The sequence below is a fragment of the Staurois parvus genome, unplaced genomic scaffold, assembly GCF_062004578.1.
Source record: "Staurois parvus isolate SC_StPar_1 unplaced genomic scaffold, SC_StPar_1.0 ptg000206l, whole genome shotgun sequence".
NCBI lineage: Eukaryota > Metazoa > Chordata > Amphibia > Anura > Ranidae > Staurois > Staurois parvus.
This window is the reverse complement of record NW_028318002.1, coordinates 2,231,555-2,251,249: the sequence shown is the minus strand read 5'-3', so window position 1 is coordinate 2,251,249 and position 19,695 is coordinate 2,231,555. Positions and strand designations below refer to the sequence as shown.

General features: G+C 41.3%; 1 protein-coding gene across 3 annotated transcripts in view; it reads right to left on the bottom strand.

Annotated features, from left to right (window-relative positions):
* Nucleotides 1-19,695, bottom strand: part of NF1 (neurofibromin 1) — a 364,217-nt gene that overhangs the window by 34,975 nt on the left and 309,547 nt on the right. For all 3 annotated transcript variants that reach the window (XM_089678515.1, XM_089678513.1, XM_089678514.1), the window contains 4 exons: nucleotides 16,374-16,504; nucleotides 9,334-9,434; nucleotides 8,084-8,226; nucleotides 7,707-7,753 (listed from right to left, as the gene is read on the bottom strand). In XM_089678515.1, coding sequence (XP_089534641.1) covers nucleotides 7,707-7,753; nucleotides 8,084-8,226; nucleotides 9,334-9,434; nucleotides 16,374-16,504 — 422 coding nt within the window. The remainder of the gene's footprint in view (nucleotides 1-7,706; nucleotides 7,754-8,083; nucleotides 8,227-9,333; nucleotides 9,435-16,373; nucleotides 16,505-19,695) is intronic.

The following is a 19,695-nucleotide window of genomic DNA, read 5'->3' as shown; positions in this document are numbered from 1 at the left end:
CCCCTCAGCAGAGGTGTTGGAGCCTTGACTGGCTGATAGAGGGCGATTGACGACGTCGGGTGACGGAGCAAGTAACGGAGCGGGTGATGGAGCGGGGGCTGGGGCAGGCAGAACCGCCGTATGTTTATCACGGTTTTCCCAGGCCACCGAATGGTGACGCTGCATATGCTGACGCAACGCTGTAGTCCCAACATGGGCCCCCTGGCCACGCTTGCATTTCTGGCCACATAGTCGACATACGGCTACGTTTACTTCCTCGGGCGGCTTGAGGAAAAATTGCCACACCACCGAGTAGGAAACTTTGCCCCCGCTACTCTTCACTGGCTGACTGCTACTTCCTCCGTGCGCACCGGCACCACTACTGGCCGTGGTGGTAGGCTGCAGTGGAGCTGGTGCTCTACTCCGTGGACGTTTGGCTCCACTGACACTGATGCGACCCTGCTGCTGTCTCCTGGGCAACCCACCGACTGTTTTGCTCGCTGCCAAGCTGCCACCCTCTTCTCCTGATGATGCGGAAGAAATTGCCTGATGACGACGAGGCTGCCAAGTGCGATCAACCTCCTCATCATCAAGTAGGGTCTCCGCCTCACTACTAGCCCCCTCGGCTGCGTCTGGGTCAGGAGACAGACCTGTCTCTAGACCGGCTACCGAGCCACTCTCCTCGCCAGTACTTGTTCGCTTGGCTGCTGAAAAGGCCGATGTCTCCCCCCGTTCCTGACCGCCCTCTGTTAGCTCTTCCTCACTGTACAGTGGGGCTGAGCCCACAGCATGCGATACTTCGCTTGGTGAGGGAACAGCAAAGGACAGGGGCAGGTAGAGGACACGTGATTTCAGTGGGCTTGCTCCCGGGCCATGCCAACTAACGGTTGTGTCTGACGTACCCACCGACCGTTGGCTGTAGGTGTCAGAGGTGACCTGGGAAGAGGAAGACGACCGAGCCAACCAATCAATGACGGCAGGGTTGTCGGTGGAGACACGACCGCTGGATGACACCGGGAGCACTGGCCTCTGGCTGCGAATACTGCTGCCTCGACCCCTTCCTCTGCTGCCACGTCTGCTCGCTCCTAAAACATTGCCTCCTCTGCCACTCCTCTGCATGTTGTCTGACATACTATTTAATTCAACGATTAGGTGTCCCTGAGTAACAATTCTCTGGCACTCAGTAACAATTCTGTCTGTCCCTGAGTATGAATTCTGTGGCCCTGAGTAACAATTCTGTGTCTGTGCGAGTAACAATTCTGTGTCTGTGCGAGTAACAATTCTGTGTCTGTGCAAGTAACAATTTTGTGTCTGTGCGAGTAACAATTCTCTGGCACTCAGTAACAATTCTGTCTGTCCCTGAGTAACAATTCTCTGGCACTCAGTAACAATTCTGTCTGTCCCTGAGTAACAATTCTCTGGCACTCAGTAACAATTCTGTCTGTCCCTGAGTATGAATTCTGTGGCCCTGAGTAACAATTCTGTGTCTGTGCGAGTAACAATTCTGTGTCTGTGCAAGTAACAATTTTGTGTCTGTGCGAGTAACAATTCTCTGGCACTCAGTAACAATTCTGTCTGTCCCTGAGTAACAATTCTCTGGCACTCAGTAACAATTCTGTCTGTCCCTGAGTAACAATTCTCTGGCACTCAGTAACAATTCTGTCTGTCCCTGAGTATGAATTCTGTGGCCCTGAGTAACAATTCTGTGTCTGTGCGAGTAACAATTCTGTGTCTGTGCAAGTAACAATTTTGTGTCTGTGCGAGTAACAATTCTCTGGCACTCAGTAACAATTCTGTCTGTCCCTGAGTAACAATTCTCTGGCACTCAGTAACAATTCTGTCTGTCCCTGAGTAACAATTCTCTGGCACTCAGTAACAATTCTGTCTGTCCCTGAGTAACAATTCTCTGGCACTCAGTAACAATTCTGTGTCTGTGCGAGTAACAATTCTGTGTCTGTGCAAGTAACAATTTTGTGTCTGTGCGAGTAACAATTCTCTGGCACTCAGTAACAATTCTGTCTGTCCCTGAGTAACAATTCACTGGCACTCAGTAACAATTCTGTCTGTCCCTGAGTAACAATTCTCTGGCACTCAGTAACAATTCTGTCTGTCCCTGAGTATGAATTCTGTGGCCCTGAGTAATAATTCTGTGTCTGTGCGAGTAACAATTCTGTGTCTGTGCAAGTAACAATTTTGTGTCTGTGCGAGTAACAATTCTCTGGCACTCAGTAACAATTCTGTCTGTCCCTGAGTAACAATTCTCTGGCACTCAGTAACAATTCTGTCTGTCCCTGAGTAACAATTCTCTGGCACTCAGTAACAATTCTGTCTGTCCCTGAGTATGAATTCTGTGGCCCTGAGTAACAATTCTATGTCTGTGCGAGTAACAATTCTGTGTCTGTGCAAGTAACAATTTTGTGTCTGTGCGAGTAACAATTCTCTGGCACTCAGTAACAATTCTGTCTGTCCCTGAGTAACAATTCTCTGGCACTCAGTAACAATTCTGTCTGTCCCTGAGTAACAATTCTCTGGCACTCAGTAACAATTCTGTCTGTCCCTGAGTAACAATTCTCTGGCACTCAGTAACAATTCTGTCTGTCCCTGAGTATGAATTCTGTGGCCCTGAGTAACAATTCTGTCTGTGCGAGTAACAATTCTGTGTCTGTGCAATAACAATTTTGTGTCTGTGCGAGTAACAATTCTCTGGCACTCAGTAACAATTCTGTCTGTCCCTGAGTATGAATTCTGTGGCCCTGAGTAACAATTCTGTGTCTGTGCGAGTAACAATTCTGTGTCTGTGCAAGTAACAATTTTGTGTCTGTGCGAGTAACAATTCTCTGGCACTCAGTAACAATTCTGTCTGTCCCTGAGTAACAATTCTCTGGCACTCAGTAACAATTCTGTCTGTCCCTGAGTAACAATTCTCTGGCACTCAGTAACAATTCTGTCTGTCCCTGAGTAACAATTCTCTGGCACTCAGTAACAATTCTGTCTGTCCCTGAGTATGAATTCTGTGGCCCTGAGTAACAATTCTGTCTGTGCGAGTAACAATTCTGTGTCTGTGCAATAACAATTTTGTGTCTGTGCGAGTAACAATTCTCTGGCACTCAGTAACAATTCTGTCTGTCCCTGAGTAACAATTCTCTGGCACTCAGTAACAATTCTGTCTGTCCCTGAGTAACAATTCTCTGGCACTCAGTAACAATTCTGTCTGTCCCTGAGTAACAATTCTCTGGCACTCAGTAACAATTCTGTCTGTCCCTGAGTAACAATTCTGTCTGTCCCTGAGAATGAATTCTGTGGCCCTGAGTAAGAATTCTCTGGCACTCAGTAACAATTCTGTCTGTCCCTGAGTAACAATTCTCTGGCACTCAGTAACAATTCTGTCTGTCCCTGAGTAACAATTCTCTGGCACTCAGTAACAATTCTGTCTGTCCCTGAGTAACAATTCTCTGGCACTCAGTAACAATTCTGTCTGTCCCTGAGTATGAATTCTGTGGCCCTGAGTAACAATTCTGTCTGTGCGAGTAACAATTCTGTGTCTGTGCAATAACAATTTTGTGTCTGTGCGAGTAACAATTCTCTGGCACTCAGTAACAATTCTGTCTGTCCCTGAGTAACAATTCTCTGGCACTCAGTAACAATTCTGTCTGTCCCTGAGTAACAATTCTCTGGCACTCAGTAACAATTCTGTCTGTCCCTGAGTAACAATTCTCTGGCACTCAGTAACAATTCTGTCTGTCCCTGAGTAACAATTCTGTCTGTCCCTGAGAATGAATTCTGTGGCCCTGAGTAAGAATTCTCTGGCACTCAGTAACAATTCTGTCTGTCCCTGAGTAACAATTCTCTGGCACTCAGTAACAATTCTGTCTGTCCCTGAGTAAAAATTCTGTGGCCCTAATAACGTTTCTGTGGCCCTAAGTAACAATTCTCTGGCACTGAGTGAAAATTCTGTCTGTCCCTGAGTATGAATTCTGTGGCCCTAACTAGCGTTTCTTTGTCCCTAAATAACGATTCTGTGGCCCTCATTAACAAGACTGTGTCCCTGAGTAATGGTTCTCTGTCCCTAAGTAACTTCTCTCTGTCCCCAATTCTCGTTTCTGTGGCCCTAACTCTGTCCCTGTCCCTAGTACAGAGCGGTCTGCCTCTGTTCAATGACTGCAGGCAAATGAAGATTTCCAAAATGGCCGCTATATATACCTCGACCATTACACAGTGCTGGCTGGCTGGCTGCTGATTGGCTGATGCGATCACATGTCGTTGAGGAATGCATTATGGGGCCTTGTCTGCGCGCCTTCCCCGACATCCCCGCTCCGTCGCCGCACATGTCAGCCGCCATTTTCGGAAAAATTTCGATTCGCGCGTCCGAATTAGGCTGTTTTTCGGATTCGGCACGAATCGAAATTTTTCCGATATTCGACTCGAATTCCACTTCGGATACTTCGATTCGCTCATCTCTAATCACAGGTATAGAATGGAAAGTTGGAAGGAGAAGGGAAGAGCTTATATGGATCGGGTAAATTGTAAGGGGGTTTGGGTGAGGGGTGGAGGTAGTGGGGATTTAGGGGAATGTTCTTATTTTGGATGTAAATGATACTTTGCTGTGTTTTTGTAATGGGAAAAAAAAGTTTAATAAAAGATTTAAATATAAAGGCCTTAACTTGAGATTGAGACAACAAGGGCCTCTGAAACAGAATGGCCAAGGCCAAGTTTTGCCCTTTGATTGAGGGGATTGCTCCTTGAAATGCGTCAGCCGTTCTGAAGTATCCTTTTTACTCATGCACCATTTCAGACTATGGACCACTGTCGGTCATGATATGCCTGTTAACATTTGTTGTTTGTGAGTATACATCTGTTACTTCGTACGATTAAAGTTTTTATTGAGGTAGTGTGCCCCTTTTCCTTATTTTCTAGTGCCATATCGGGCTACCCCAGCCCTTAGGAGCCTGCACAGCACTGCTGTATTGGTTCGAATACTAAGGTCTATGAAGATCCTTCCACATATGCCATATCCGGTCCTTTGAGTAAAGGAGGTTTATTATTCTTATCGCAGTTTCCATGCAGAGCTTTGGCACTCATAGGAACAATTTGAACAAGTCTTCAGATTTAGAATGGAGAAGGCGCCTCCATCTGGTTTGGGATCAAAAGGTTTGCGCAGAAACCTTGAAAATGTTCTTCTGTTGGTACAGGGGTAATGACCCCCTTGGGAAAAGAGCTGCTGAACAGCAGGAGCAGATCCACCCTCTGTAACAAGGAGAGAGCCAAGTTTGAAAGCATATAGCAGGATGGAGGTAGAGTATAAAACTCTAGTTTGTAGCCCTTGGAAACGATACTCTGAGCTCAGGTGCCTGAGATTTTCTGGGGCCAGAATGCAGACAGATCCCACCCTTCCACACTTTAAGAAAGTGGGGCACCCTAATGCTGGGAAGAAGCCTCGGAAACAGTATATGCTCTGCCTTAGATTTTAAAGTACAAGACAAAAGGATGGAAGAAACTATTCCCAACCAACCTTAGGAGTACAAATCCCACCAGTACAGGCAAGAGACTTTTTCTGGGGGGAGAAAAGTGCTTTCATCCCCTTGATTTACTTATTCAAAGGGATGACAATCAGGTTGTTGGACTTCAAAGGGTAACCACTCAAACGGTTCTTGCATGGGGAGCTCAGCTGACCAGCATTTAACCCAAAAGGATGCTGCACATGTGGATGAAGAGAAGACTCATTCTACTGATATGGCGAAGCATGTCTGTAGTTGCAGCCTAACACTTTCTAGAAAAGGTCTACATAGGATTTCTGGCCATGTGTTTAGACAGCAATTGTCAGGTAGCTTTCCATATTAGCAACCATAGCTTGCACAGCATGTCACTCCAGAGAAAGGAAAGCTTTAAAGAGGTCCTTGAAAATGCCATTATCCTTCACAGGGACCGTGAGGGTCTCATTAAGACAAGAAATTAATATGCCAGAGAACTGCCCATATTCAACAAGAAAAAAAAAAAAAAAAAAGATTTTGATTTGTAAAGTGTCCACTCTAATGGCAATAAGGACTTTTAACGCTTACACCCTTTTACTTTTCCTCTCTGTGAGCGAGAATGTCAAAAACAGTGAAAGAGTGTGTCGGTGTCAGTCTTCATGCCACCAACATTGATATATAGGGCTTCTATGCCACCAATATTCGTAGGCACAGGGACAAGTTTGAATATCTTGAAGTTGCTACTCCAATGTGTATCACATACACTATACTGCCAAAAGTATTGGGACACCCCTCCAAATCACTGGATTCAGGTACTCCAATCACCTCCATGGCCACAGGTGTATAAAATCAAGCACCTAGGCATGCAGACTGCTTCTACAAACATTTGTAAATGGGTTGATTTCAGAAGCTCAGTGAATTCAAGAGTGGTACGGCGATAGATTGCCACCTGCGCAATAAGTCCATCCGTGAAATTCCTTGCTACTAAATATTCCACGGTCAACTGTTAGTGGTATTATAACAAAGTGGAAGCAACTGGGAACAAAAGCAACAGGGCACGTACAATGACCAATGCGGGGTCAGTGCATGATTTAGCACACAGTGTTCAGAAGTCGCCAACTGTCTGCAGAGTCAATAGCTAAAGACCTCCAAACTTCCTGTAGCCTTCAGATTAGCACAACAACAGTGTGTAAAGAGCCTCATGAAATGGGTTTCCATGGCTGAGCAGCTGCATCCAAGCCTTACATAACTACATGCAATGCAAAGCGTCAGATGCAGTGGTGTAAAGCACAGAGCAATGGAGACGTGTTCTCTGGAGTCTGGCAGTCTGATGGATGGGTCTGGCGGTTGCCAGGAGAATGGTACTTGCCTGACTGCATTGTGCCAAGTGTAAAGTTTGGTTGAGGGGGAGTTATGTTGTGGCATCATTTTTCAGGGACTGGGCTTGGCCCTTAAGTTCCAGTGAAAGGAACTGTGAAGGCGTCAGCATACCAAGACATTTTGGACAATTTCATGCTCCCAACTTTGTGGGAACAGTTTGGGTATGGCCTCTCCCTGTTCCAACATATCTGTGCACCAGTGCACAAAGCAAGGTCCACAAAGACATGGATGAGCGAGTTTAGGGTGGAGGAACTTGACCGGCCTGCACAGAGTCCTGACTTCAACCAGATAGAACACCTTTGGGATGAATTCGAGCGAAGAATTCGAGCCAGGCCTTCTCGTTTGAGATCAGTGCCTAACCTCCCAAATGTGCTTCTGGAAAACCGGTCAAACATTCCCATAGACACACTTCTAAAGGCAGGTGTCCCAATACTTTTGGCAATATAGTGTACTTTGCAAAAGGGACAGCTAAGGACAGTACAGTTCCCCAGAACATTTTTGGACTATAAATATTTCAATTAACACATGCATCCTTATGTTAACTCATTTATATCCACTGCAACAACTACCTAATTTACAGGTTTGACAGCACAAACTCCAATGTGCTACTGGGATACAGGACGGGAACTAAAGTGTATAGCTCTATGTGCTTTGTAAGTGCTGCAGAACAAGCCAATGCTACATATAAAACATGGTACATCTCTGAATACCAAAAATCAAGAACACCAAAGTGGGTTTTGAGTTATAAAGAGACAGTCACAAATAACACATTTGTATAAATGGCAATCAACCCTCTGTGAATTTTTTTTTTCTATTGCAGTCCAATTTAAACAGATTTTGTGAAGATTGAATATATTTTTGGTAAAATTGTTTTCATACCTTGGAAAAGGGTCCAGCAAACCTCCACAAACCATTAAATCCAAAACCTAGAATTGCAAACAAAGAAAATCAACACAAAATAAACCAAAAAAGGGAAAATACTATAAATATCACAACTGCTGTATTTTTTGTGGCTTACTACTGCTTAGAGTGTTTTTGCGCATTCTTGCGCAGTGTATTTTTGACAGTCCTTTAATTTCAATGGGCTGCGGGCCATGTAGAACATGCAAAAATCATGCAATCACTGCAATACCATATGTTTTGGTGGCCGTGAATGCATTCACGCTTGCAATATGCATAGGGGTGTCATTAAGAATTATTCCCATGTGGTGTGGGAAGGCTCTTCTGCTGCAAGATCACAATAAAGTGCAACTTACTCTGTAGGTAAGAAGGTTGGTACTGTGGAGGAGACTCTTCATGGTACACAACACTCTGTACAATACCATGTATTGGGTTCAAGAGATTTGGATCTTGACACAGCGATAAAAGGGTGTTGATCTTAGAGTCCAATAAATTGTGTCTGAACAGAAAAAGATATTTAACATTATGTGAATATTAATAATAGTTTTTTTTTTTTTTTTTTTTTACAAAATTGTCCTTGCAAATATACAGAGAAGCCAGCACACAACAATGCAAAAAACCACATGTAGTGTAATATGACGTTTCAAAGCCATACAGGACCCCTTTCTCAAAGTCAACGTTACCATGAGAAATGGGTTCTGAGCAATTCCAAAGTGTCGAAGTACACTGCATTTTCATCTGGGTAAGAAATTTTCTTTAGTTGCATTATGGAGTGCTAGCTTTTTGACAATATTTACCACAGTAGTGGTGCACCCACTACTGAACCTAACCCTAGAGGTATGTGTGCAGGGCAGAATTTTACTATAACAAACAAGAGCAAAGTAAGTCTCACATGGAAACCAGCCAGGCGGCTTTTAGCCAGTACTGCATATAAACTCTTCTACAATTTGCTTTGAAAGTCTTTGTATCTCACAATGTTTGAATTACTCATCTTGCACTACCTGTTGTATCCTGTTAGTGAAAAGGTGAATGAACTATTCCACTGGCTTCGGTGACAGGTAAGTAATTGGAAAAGCCCCACCTACCTCTCTAAGGGTAACTGTACAAGTGCATTGCTCTTGGAAGCAACACAAATGCAACGTGCTTTCAAAGAAAGGTGCCTTGATATTGAGCTGTGTTTACTGGGTTTTCACAAAGCATTCTCACTGACATTTACAGTCTCTCGATATATCTTATGTAAAGGTTTCCATTAATATGCCTCACCTCCTATTTAAGACATCCTTCAAAACACTTCCAGTTGCAAGGCTACTTTACCTTCCTTGCTCAAGAAACTTAGAGTTCTGGGGTCTGACACTATAAAGGAGGAGAGTTTAAAGGAAAAATACTGCTTAAAAGTATATGACGTGGAATTCTCAACTGTGGATTGTATTAACGAAAGTAAATGATGTTGAATCAGATCCAACTCCTTTACACGTCACTCTAAAACATTAATCAGGGTATCCTTTTATTCTTTTTGGACAACATACTAGTGTTTAGATGAAAATATGTAGTACTACACAAACAAAAAAAGTGCTTAAAAAAGTAAAAAAATTAAATATGTACATACACCACAGGAAATACTTTAGGGAAGACCACGCTGGCTTCAGCTAAATATTCATAAAGGATACGTTGATCAAACTCATCTGTAGTGTATTTTACAAGTGTAGCCTGAAAAACAAAGAAAATTGTGTAAACTTATTTCATAACAAAAGCCAGTATTTAAGGCTCCATGTACACTAATGGTTTTTTTTAGGCTAAAAAAAAAAAACAGCTGGTAGTAGCGTTTTAGTAGCAATTAGAAGCAGTAGCATTTTAATAATGTTTTTACATTACATGTTGGGGGAAAACAAAAAAAGCTGTTAGGAGTGTTTAGGAGAGTTAGAAGTGTTCAGCAATTTTTTTTCTGCCGAAAAAAACGCTCCCAAAAAGTCTACAAAAACATTTTTTTTCTGTTCCTAAAAGCCGAAGCTTAAAAAAAAACGTTACTAGCCTAAAATAAGGTGCGTGGATACATAGGAGAACACTATTTAGCTTTTAGAAGCAGAAAAAAAAATATGCCAAAAATAGCTTCTAGGGGATTAAAAAAATGCTAGTGTGCAAGGAGCCTAAAGCTGAATACTTTGTAGAATCATTCAATGGCAGTTTTAGAGGGATAAAACACATGGCATACAATGTAGCTGCGATTCTTAATATATTAAAGATCTTCAACATCATTTGTAATTAGGAAAAAAACAATTATTTGTCCCTTGAGGGCAGTGTAATGATCATATGCAAACCCAACCAAGATTCAATTTACTGCAGTAAGATCAGCAAAAGATGAATGTGGTTTGGCTATGACAAGATTACGGCAATATAGCCACTGTTTTATGGAATGGCAAGCTGTGGCCCTGGGGGTGGGAGAGGTTGGCTCAAGCTATCAGCAGCTCGCTGAGAGGCTGAACCAGCTGCCGAACCAGGCATCTGGATGGATCCTGAGCATATGCTAGGTATCTTTTTAGGGCCTGGATTGGCTGTGTGATGTAAACTGACAGCAGGCTTTAGCCCATTGTCATCTGAAAATGGGTCACAGGAGTGCAGAACGAATTACACTCCCAGGATCCAAAGAAGTACAGCAAAAAAAGCTTTGGCTATACTTCTCCTTTAAAGGCATTTTACACACTTAAGCACTATTAGCTGTGTACCACTAAGAAAGCATAACCACTTTACGATTTAGATACATAAATATCAATTTTGTTTCAATTTATGATGCAGCAGTGATACAGGTATTAGAGCGGATTTACTAAAAGAGCAGAAGCTGTTAACCTAGCAAAAAAATGTTCAATTTTATGTCGACTTTGTGAAGTAAATGTTAGGGAATATGGTGAAGCACTGTTCCATTTCAAAACCCACAGCGCTTATTCAGGTAGTAGCACAATCGTTAGAGGGATGGGGTGGGTGTTACAAAGCCCACAGGTGATATTACCCGCATAAGGACTCCAGGGGTGTGTCCATGACAGCCGGGTTGCTAATGAGGAACTTTGGATGATGCCGAGGTAGTTCTGACAGGAAGTAAGCCAGCAGTTATGGGCTGAAGTGAAATTTCAGCAGCAGATTAACAGCGAAGAGGCATCAGAGGAGAAGCACTTGCACAAAGAGGGAATCTGTGACTGATTCATTTAGGAAAATGTGAAGCTGGAGATCTGATTTAGATAGCAGTTACAGCAATCACGAGCAGGAATCTCTCTGACAACATGTCCTGGTGGAAAGACATATGACAGAGAAACCTGTTCATGTACCAAAAAACATCCAAAAGGTTTCATGGAGTTGCCAATCATGTTCAATTGCATTGCTCAATGTTTCCAATAAAGAAAGTTTTCAGGCACTGGGAAATGAAGGGTACGCTGCAATAATTAATAGTATTTGCTCATCCTACCAATATTTGTTACTCTATAGCAGACTTTTATTGTACTAGTTAGGAAGAAATATAGTAGTCCACAATATGTGTATTTAAGAATATCAAGGTTATTTTACTTATACATACTAAAAAGTTTTTAGCAAACTTAATAAAAACATAGACATAATCATATAATGCCTTAAAGTAAGGCTAAAGGCAAAACTTTTTTCCTTTTTTAGTTTTGGATACGGAGATGGATTAGAACACCTGTCAGGTTTTTATTGCTGCAAGGTGAAACAAAAAGAAAGGGCACCAACCTTGCGCATTACCTCAGTAAACGGTTATTTTATTAAATTGAGATATATGCTCACAAAGAAGGATAACAAGCGTATAGGATCCTCAAACGAACAACTGAAGTGTAAAACCAGTGCGAATCACATCACTAGGGTAGACTCTCAAAGTTCGGTTGATGCATTTCGAAGGGGGTCCCTTCTTTATCAACTTGCACTGGTTTTACACTTCAAATGTTCCTTTGAGGATCCTATACGCTTGTTTTACTTGTTTTTGAGTATATATCTAAATTTAATAAAAATCACAGTTTACTGAGGTAATGTGCAAGGTTAGTTCGCTTTCTTTTTGTTTCACTTTGCAATACTGGTCAGGCTTCCCCAGCCTTTATTTAGAGCCGCACAACCTTTATGCATTGGTGGACGAATTTCCACAAGTTCCTTCACCATCTATCCACCCTTTCTCTGGGTCCTAGAGCGCAGGAGGTGTTGTTTCTGTTTCTTTATAGCTGTCTGTGCCCCCGTTTGGGAGATTCACCTTCTCTATTTGTCCTGCTACCATATCAGCGAAAATAAAATAAAACCCAAGATTTGGACTGTCCTAGATTATTACAGAAAAGTAATAACGGAGACATTTTCCGATGAGGACACTAGTTCTGGTGACCTGGGGGTTCCCAAGGAATTCCCTAAATGTAAGGTATTTCCTCTCACTTCCTGTTTGGCTAAAGGGACAGGAAGTGACGGTATATCACCCCAATGGAATACCAATGGCAATATATAAACAGACAGGGGTTATAACCCCCTTTACTCTATTCAAAATGGAAAAAAACTGTTTTGCCTATAGTTCTACTTTAAGACATCAAACACTATGTGTATCAATCCAAGTTTAAACTGAGGTCTCATTCAACACCCTAATTGATGCATTTTGCAGTGTAAGCCTGCATCTTCAGAACAGAGTTGATATCACGTACAGTATGTAATACGTCAACTGTTCCATCTGCAATATACACAATGTAACAAATCTGCACCACAACACATCTTATGCCAAAATATACATTCAGCATTATTCCATATTATAATAATTATATTAACATAATTATACAGAAGGAGAAACTGACAAATTTACACATCAACTTTAGGCTGTCCTAAAGCCATTAAAGCTGATCTATGGTCAAAATGTAAAATCATTCATTTCCACGCTGTATTTCAATTATTTTTAGCCTACTCCTATTCATCTGAATTATTTTAAAGTGTGTAAGCTTACTCTGTGAAGAATCCACCACAATTACTTAATTTAATTCTTTTACGTTTTCACTATGCTCAATGAATAAGTACTGCTGTGTCACAGAATACACAGAGCCTGCCTTATAAACTAAAGAGGTGCTGACAGGAGGACTTTCAGGAGGCAGATTCAGTACAGGAATCACTGCCTGCAGTCAATGAGGTAGCATGAGATATGTAGTCCTTGGAAATCAAAACTAAACAGCAGAAGAGAAGGTGCAAAGCATGCAGGAAATCCAAGACATTGCGGAAAGAGACAGCAGACAGGCAGTACTCACAATGTGAAGAGAGATTATTTAAGTAAGCTTATGTTGGATTGTTTGTATTATTACAATGCTCATGTTATAAAATGAAAGTGTATGCTGTGACTATAGAACTCCATTAAGGATCCCCACAAGAAATAGACAACACAGATAGGAAACCAAGAATCATCCAGGGCACATCACCTGGTAATTAGGGTCACTGGCTTACAGAGAAAGTCTTAAATAATAAACGCTGTAGTCCACACAATTGTCCTTAAGGTAAATATATAAACCACCCAACTGCACCCCTTTCCAAAAAAACCCAAACAAACATTGGTATGTATGTCTTGATTTACTAAGCTGAACAGTGCCTCAATTTTAATGTTATTTGAAACTTGACCCAAAACCGGGCTAACCGCCTATGATTGGTGAAGTGCTAGTCTAACGTATTGCCTTGAAAAATACATAGACATCCCGCTTTAATGCAATTTTTTTTTAACAGATATACAGTGGGGAAACAAATTATTTGATCCACTGCAGATTTTGTAAGTTTGTCCCTTGAGGGCAGTGTGATGATCATATGCAAACCCAACCAAGAAATGAAGGGTCTATCATTTTTATAATAGGTGTATTTTAAATGATGGGGAAAGAATATCAACCAAAAATCCAGAAAAGACCCAATACAAATTAAATAAATTGAGTTGCAGTTCAGTGAGTAAAATAAGTATATGATCCCCAAGCTAAACATGACTTAGTACTTGATGGAGCTGGCAAGCAGAGAGGTAAGACGTTTCTTGTAGTTAGTTACCAGGTTTGCACACATCTCAGGAGGGATTTTGGTCTACTGTTTTTTTACAGATCTTCTCTAAATCCTTAGGGTTTCTTGGCAACTCGAAGTTTCAGCTCCCTCCATAAATTTTCTATAAGATTAAGGTCTGGAGACTGGCTAGGCCATTCCATTACTTTAATGTGCTTCTTCTTGAGTCACTCCTTTGTTGCCTTGAGGATGTGTTTTGGGTCATTGTCATGCTGAAAGACCCATCCACGACCCATCTTCAGTGCTATGGATGAGGGTTCTCATCCAAGATTTTACAATACATGGCCCCATCCATTGACCCCTCAATGCGGCAAAGTCGGCCTGTAACCTTTAGCAGAGAAACAGCCCCAAAGCACAATGTTTCCACCTCCATGCTTGACTGTAGGGATGGTGTTATTAGGGTCATAGTCAGCATTTTTCTTCCTCCAAACATGGTGAGAGTCGAGTTAATGCCAAAGAGCTCAACTTTGGTCTCCTCTGACCACAACACTTTCTCCTAATCCTTCTCTGAATCATTTAGATGTTCATTGGTAAACGTCATATGGGCTTGTACATGTTCCTTCTTGAGGAGGGGCACCATGCGGGCACTGCAGTATTTCAATCAATGGCGGCGTATTGTGTTACCAATGGTTTGTTTGGGGACTGTGGTCCTAACTGCCTGGAGCTCATTCACAAGCTCCTCCCATGTAGTTCTGGGCTGATCCCTCACTTTTCTCATAATCATCCTTACCCCATGAGGTGAATCTTGCGTGAAGCTCCAGACTGAGGGCAACTGATGGTTATTTTATTTCTTCAATTTGCAAATAATCGCTCCAACAATTGTCTCCTTCTCATCAAGCTTCTTGCTGATGGTCTTGTAACCGATTCTAGCCTTGTGCAGGTCTAAAATCTTGTTCATGTGATCCTTTGAGAGCTCTTTGGTTTTCCCCATGGTGGTGCCCAAGAAAGAGATTCTGTGGACAGGTGTCTTTTATACACGAGTTGTTGTTAGGCGCACCTTCTTAAATTGACTAATCTGTGTACCACATGATTCGGTCATGAATCATAACCAGAATTATGGTTGGTTGGTAAGGGATCAAATACTTATTTTACTCACTGAACTGCAACTCAATTTCTAACATTTGTATTGTGTTTTTTCTGGATTTTTGATTGATATTCTGTCTCTATCATTTAAAATACAACTATGATAAAATTATAGACCCTTAATTTCTTTGTAAGTAGGCAAACTTGCAGGGGATCAAATACATATTTTCCCCACTATAGATCTAAAAATAACACATGAAGGTAGCCATTCTGGTCCTTGTTGAATTGCATCTGGAAATATATTTTGGTGGTAGGCATGCACTCATAGTTTTGGGGGGTATATTTACCTTGCACACAATTGTGTGGACTATCATCGTTATTTGACATAGGACTCTTTCCGCAGGCTGGGCGGCCCTAAATACCAAGTGATATGGGCTGGATGAGTCTCTGTTTCCTATCTGTGGTGTCTATTTCTTGTTGGGATCCTAAACAGGTATTAAACTTAAAAGCAAACATTATACTGCATAATAACTGCTTTTGTTATTTTTTTAGGCTTTTTTTTATTTACACTCGGTGATCTAGCTAGTAAGTCTGTTTTTCAACAGAGCAAGCTGTCCTGTAAAACCTTTATCCAAAAAAGGGACAAAACTGTTGCTGTAACTGCTTAAATAGTGTTAGCTAGAGTTTGGGATTCAATTTGTTTAGTGTACCTGAAACCACTAGTGTATTTACCACTCCCTCACCACAGAATGACAATGCTGCAGTCCAAAGGTGTCTCTGTTGCTCCTTCATCCAAAGTGTAGGCACTCTAATAGAGGAGGTGTGTTACTAGCCAGATCAACAGATGAAACAAAAGGGAAAAAGCCTAAAAAGAAAACGAATGTAGCCACCACATCTAATGCCTAGTAAGCTGCAATATGTTACATTTATAGTTTTGGGTTTAGTACCACTTTAACTGCTGACTGGGACAGTTTGAAGTTGAAGTGTTTATTTTCCAGTTTGTACTTCTGTATAAGTAATAACATTATGAAATCATGCTGAATGTATATGTTGGCTTTATACATGCGATCTAGATTTATTCCATTGGTTATATATTGCTGATGAACAACTGATGTATTACATAAAAGATGTAAACAACTCAGTCAAAAGAGGAGGTTTTACAAAGCAAAAATCATTGTTAAATAGGGACTTGATTTAAACTTGGATCGGTACACATGGGTTTAATGTAATTTTATTATGTCCGTTTTTATATAGTTTGGAATAAACCTTTTCATGAAATGACCTTTTGATATTCTTATATAGACACACGATTTGTGGACTAATATAATTCTCCCTCAATTATACATTTGAAGACCCCTATAGAGAGAAAAATGTGTTTTCACGTATATGGATGGTACCTGCGAGGATGGTAAATATAGTTGGATTCCACTCATTTTTGTTTAGGTTATTATATTTGCTCACCCTGCTCAGGCAGCGGGAAAGTAGTGTCAGAATCACAGCCTGTCTGTCTTGATCAATACTTTAAAAGACTAGACTCCTAATAGGCTAAATTATCAACACTACAAAAATTTGCAACATTCTTACTAGAACAGTCAGTAGCAGAGCTTGTGTCTTCGGATCTGTTAGAACTTCCTCATCCAAAAGCACATTTGATTCAGAAACAGAAACTTTCCGCAAATGAGGATGTTGTTGAGGTGATGATATCCTTGGTGTATCTAGGATAAACAAAAAAAAGATTATACAGCCACATAAATCGATTTCTGCTCATATGTAATGTGATTTACGAAAAATGGAGGCAAGCACACTGATGCAAAATGTAAACTTGTAGCCCACAGCAACCAACAGTTCTATCTTTTATTCGCTAAGACCATAAAAGGAGACCTGATTGCTGATGGGCAATGCTGTTATCCTTCTCCAGTTTTCATAAATCAGCCACTTAGTGTCTTGTGACAAACAGTTCTTCGTTACTAATAAAACTTAAACAATAGACAACAAATATTTTGCTTCATGAACACCTTTGGGTATATATTATAGATTGGCTGATAATCAAAAAAAATAACCTGTAATTTAATATATGACACACCATTTTATAGAAATCTTCTGTTTTTGCAATTTCTTATATACATCTTAGGTTTACTTTTCATTTTCATTATAACATGTTTTATGTAGCCCATGCATGTCCAGGCATGCACTAGGAGCATACCGTGTAACATTTGTGGAATTGGTATAGTTTGGGCATGCCTAGGCAGTCTTGGGCTGGATTTTGCTGACATCAGTTTTCACATATTTTGATGTGATTGTTTCAAGACAGAACATTGTCTATGCAACTTGCAAAACAAATAAGCCAGTTGTAGACTTGCTATAGGTCGAATGGTGACAGCAGAAATATCTTGCCATAGTCAGAACAGCTGTGACATGGTCTGCACATATGAAAGAAACATACAAAAACATGAAACTGTTGTTGAAGCATATCCAGTACACCAAATACAACTAGAATATCTTTGGAGATCTAAAAGTAATGGCTCTGTTGCTTGGAATGCAGCTCAGATACAGTATCTCACAGAAGTGTGTACACCCCTCACATTTTTGTAAATATTTTATTCTATCTTTTCATGTGACAACACTGAAGAAATGACACTTTGCTACAATGTAAAGTAGTGAGTGTACAGCTTGTATAACAGTGTAAATTTGCTGTCCCCTCAAAATAACTCAACACACAGCCATTAATGTCTAAACAGCTGGCAACAAAAGTGAGTACACCCCTAAGTGAAAATGTCCAAATTGGGCCCAAAGTGTCAATACTTTGTGTATCTACCATTATTTTCCAGCACTGCCTTAACCCTCTTGGGCCTGGAGTTCACCAGAGCTTCAGAGGTTGCCACTGGAGTCTTCTTCCACTCCTCCATGACAACATCACGGAGCTGGTGGATGTTAGAGACCTTGCGCTCCTCCACCCTCCATTGAGGATGCCCCACAGATGCTCAATAGGGTATAGGTCTGGAGACATGCTTGACCAGTCCATCACCTTTACCCTCATCTTTTTTAGCAAGGCAGTGGTCATCTTAGAGATGTGTATGGGGTTGTTCTGTTGGAATACTGCCCTTCGGCCAAGTCTCTGAAAGGAAGGGATCATGCTCTGCTTCAGTATGTCACAGTACATGTTGGCATTTATGGTTCCCTCAAATGAACTTTAGCTCCCCAGTGCTGGCACCACTCATGCAGCCCCAGACCCTGACACTCTCACCACCATGCTTGACTGTAGGCAAGATACACTTGTCTTTGTACTCCTCATCTGATTGCTGCCACACACGCTTGACACCATCTGAACCAAATAAGTTTATCTTGGTCTCATCAGATCACAGGACATGGTTCCAGTAATCCATGTCCTTAGTCTGCTTGTCTTCAGCAAACTGATTGCGGGCTTTCTTGTGCATCATCTTTAGAAGAGGCTTCATTCTGGGACGGCAGCCATGCAGACCAATTTGATGCAGTGTGCGGCGTATGATCTGAGCACTGACACACTGACCACCCCACCCCTTCAACCTCTGCAGCAATGCTGGCAGCGCTCATACGTCTATTTCCCAAAGACAACCTCTGGATATGACGCTGAGCATGTGCACTCAGCTTCTTTGGTCGACCATAGCAAGGCCTGTTCTGAGTGGAACCTGTCCTGCTAAACCGCCGTATGGTCTTGGCCACTGTGCTGCAGCTCAGTTTCAGGGTCTTTGCAATCTTTTTATAGCCTAGGCCATCTTTATGCAGAGCAACAATTCTTTTTTTCAGATCCTCAGAGAGTTCTTTGCCATGGGATGCCATGTTGAACTTCCAGTGACCAGTATGAGCGTGAGAGAAATAACACCAAATTTAACACACCTGCTCCCCATTCACACCTGAGACCTTTGAACACTAATGAGTCACATGACACCAGGGAGGGAAAATGGCTAATTGGGCCCAATTTGGACATTTTCACTTAGGGGTGTACTGACTTTAGTTGCCAGTGGTTTAGACATTAATGGCTGTGTGTTGCGTTATTTTGAGGGGACAGTAAATTTACACTGTTATACAAGCTGTACACTCACTATTTTACATTGTAGCAAAGTGTCATTTCTTCAGTGTTGTCACATGAAAAAAATATAATAAAATATTTACAAACATGTGAGGGGTGTCCTGCAAGAGAGTCACCTTACATTAAAACGAAATATCCACTCTGAAAGAATTTGGTTCCAGGACAGAAAAACATGGCATATGGACTACTTGTTGACTCTGCTTCACATAAAATTCAGACGAAGGAAACATTTTTGCAAACGCGATGAACGAGGAAAGTGAAGGTTTTCATTATTTGAGACAGAGGTTTCCAAGAATAACCGCTTCTGAGATTAGGAAAGCATTTTTGTTAGTCTACAGGTCAGATACATCATTAATGACAAGTGTTTCTAAGATCTGTTAGTGGGGCCAGAGAAAATCACCTGGAAAGCATTGAAGGATGCCATTGAGAATTTTCTTGGCAACTACAGAGCACCAAACTACATTCAGCTGTTGACAAACGTCTTACAGCATACAAGACTATGAAGTACAACATATCACTGAAGATTTAATTTCAGCATTTACCAAAAATCTAGGTGCAGTCAGTGATCAACACAGTAAAAGATTTAACCAGGACACAGCCACAATGAAAAAACGATATCAGGACAACTGGACTCCATCAATGCTGGCTGACTATTGGACGCTGTTGCAAAATACTTTAAGCCCTGTTAAATTCATGCAGCATGCCAGAAACATTTTGCGATTAAATGTTTTCATCATCATAAAAGTTCATGTCATATTTCTCAAACTTCTTACACAATACAGCCATTCTTAAATTTTAGTCCAATTTGAAGAGATCTATCACAACCACCAAAAGTTTTAC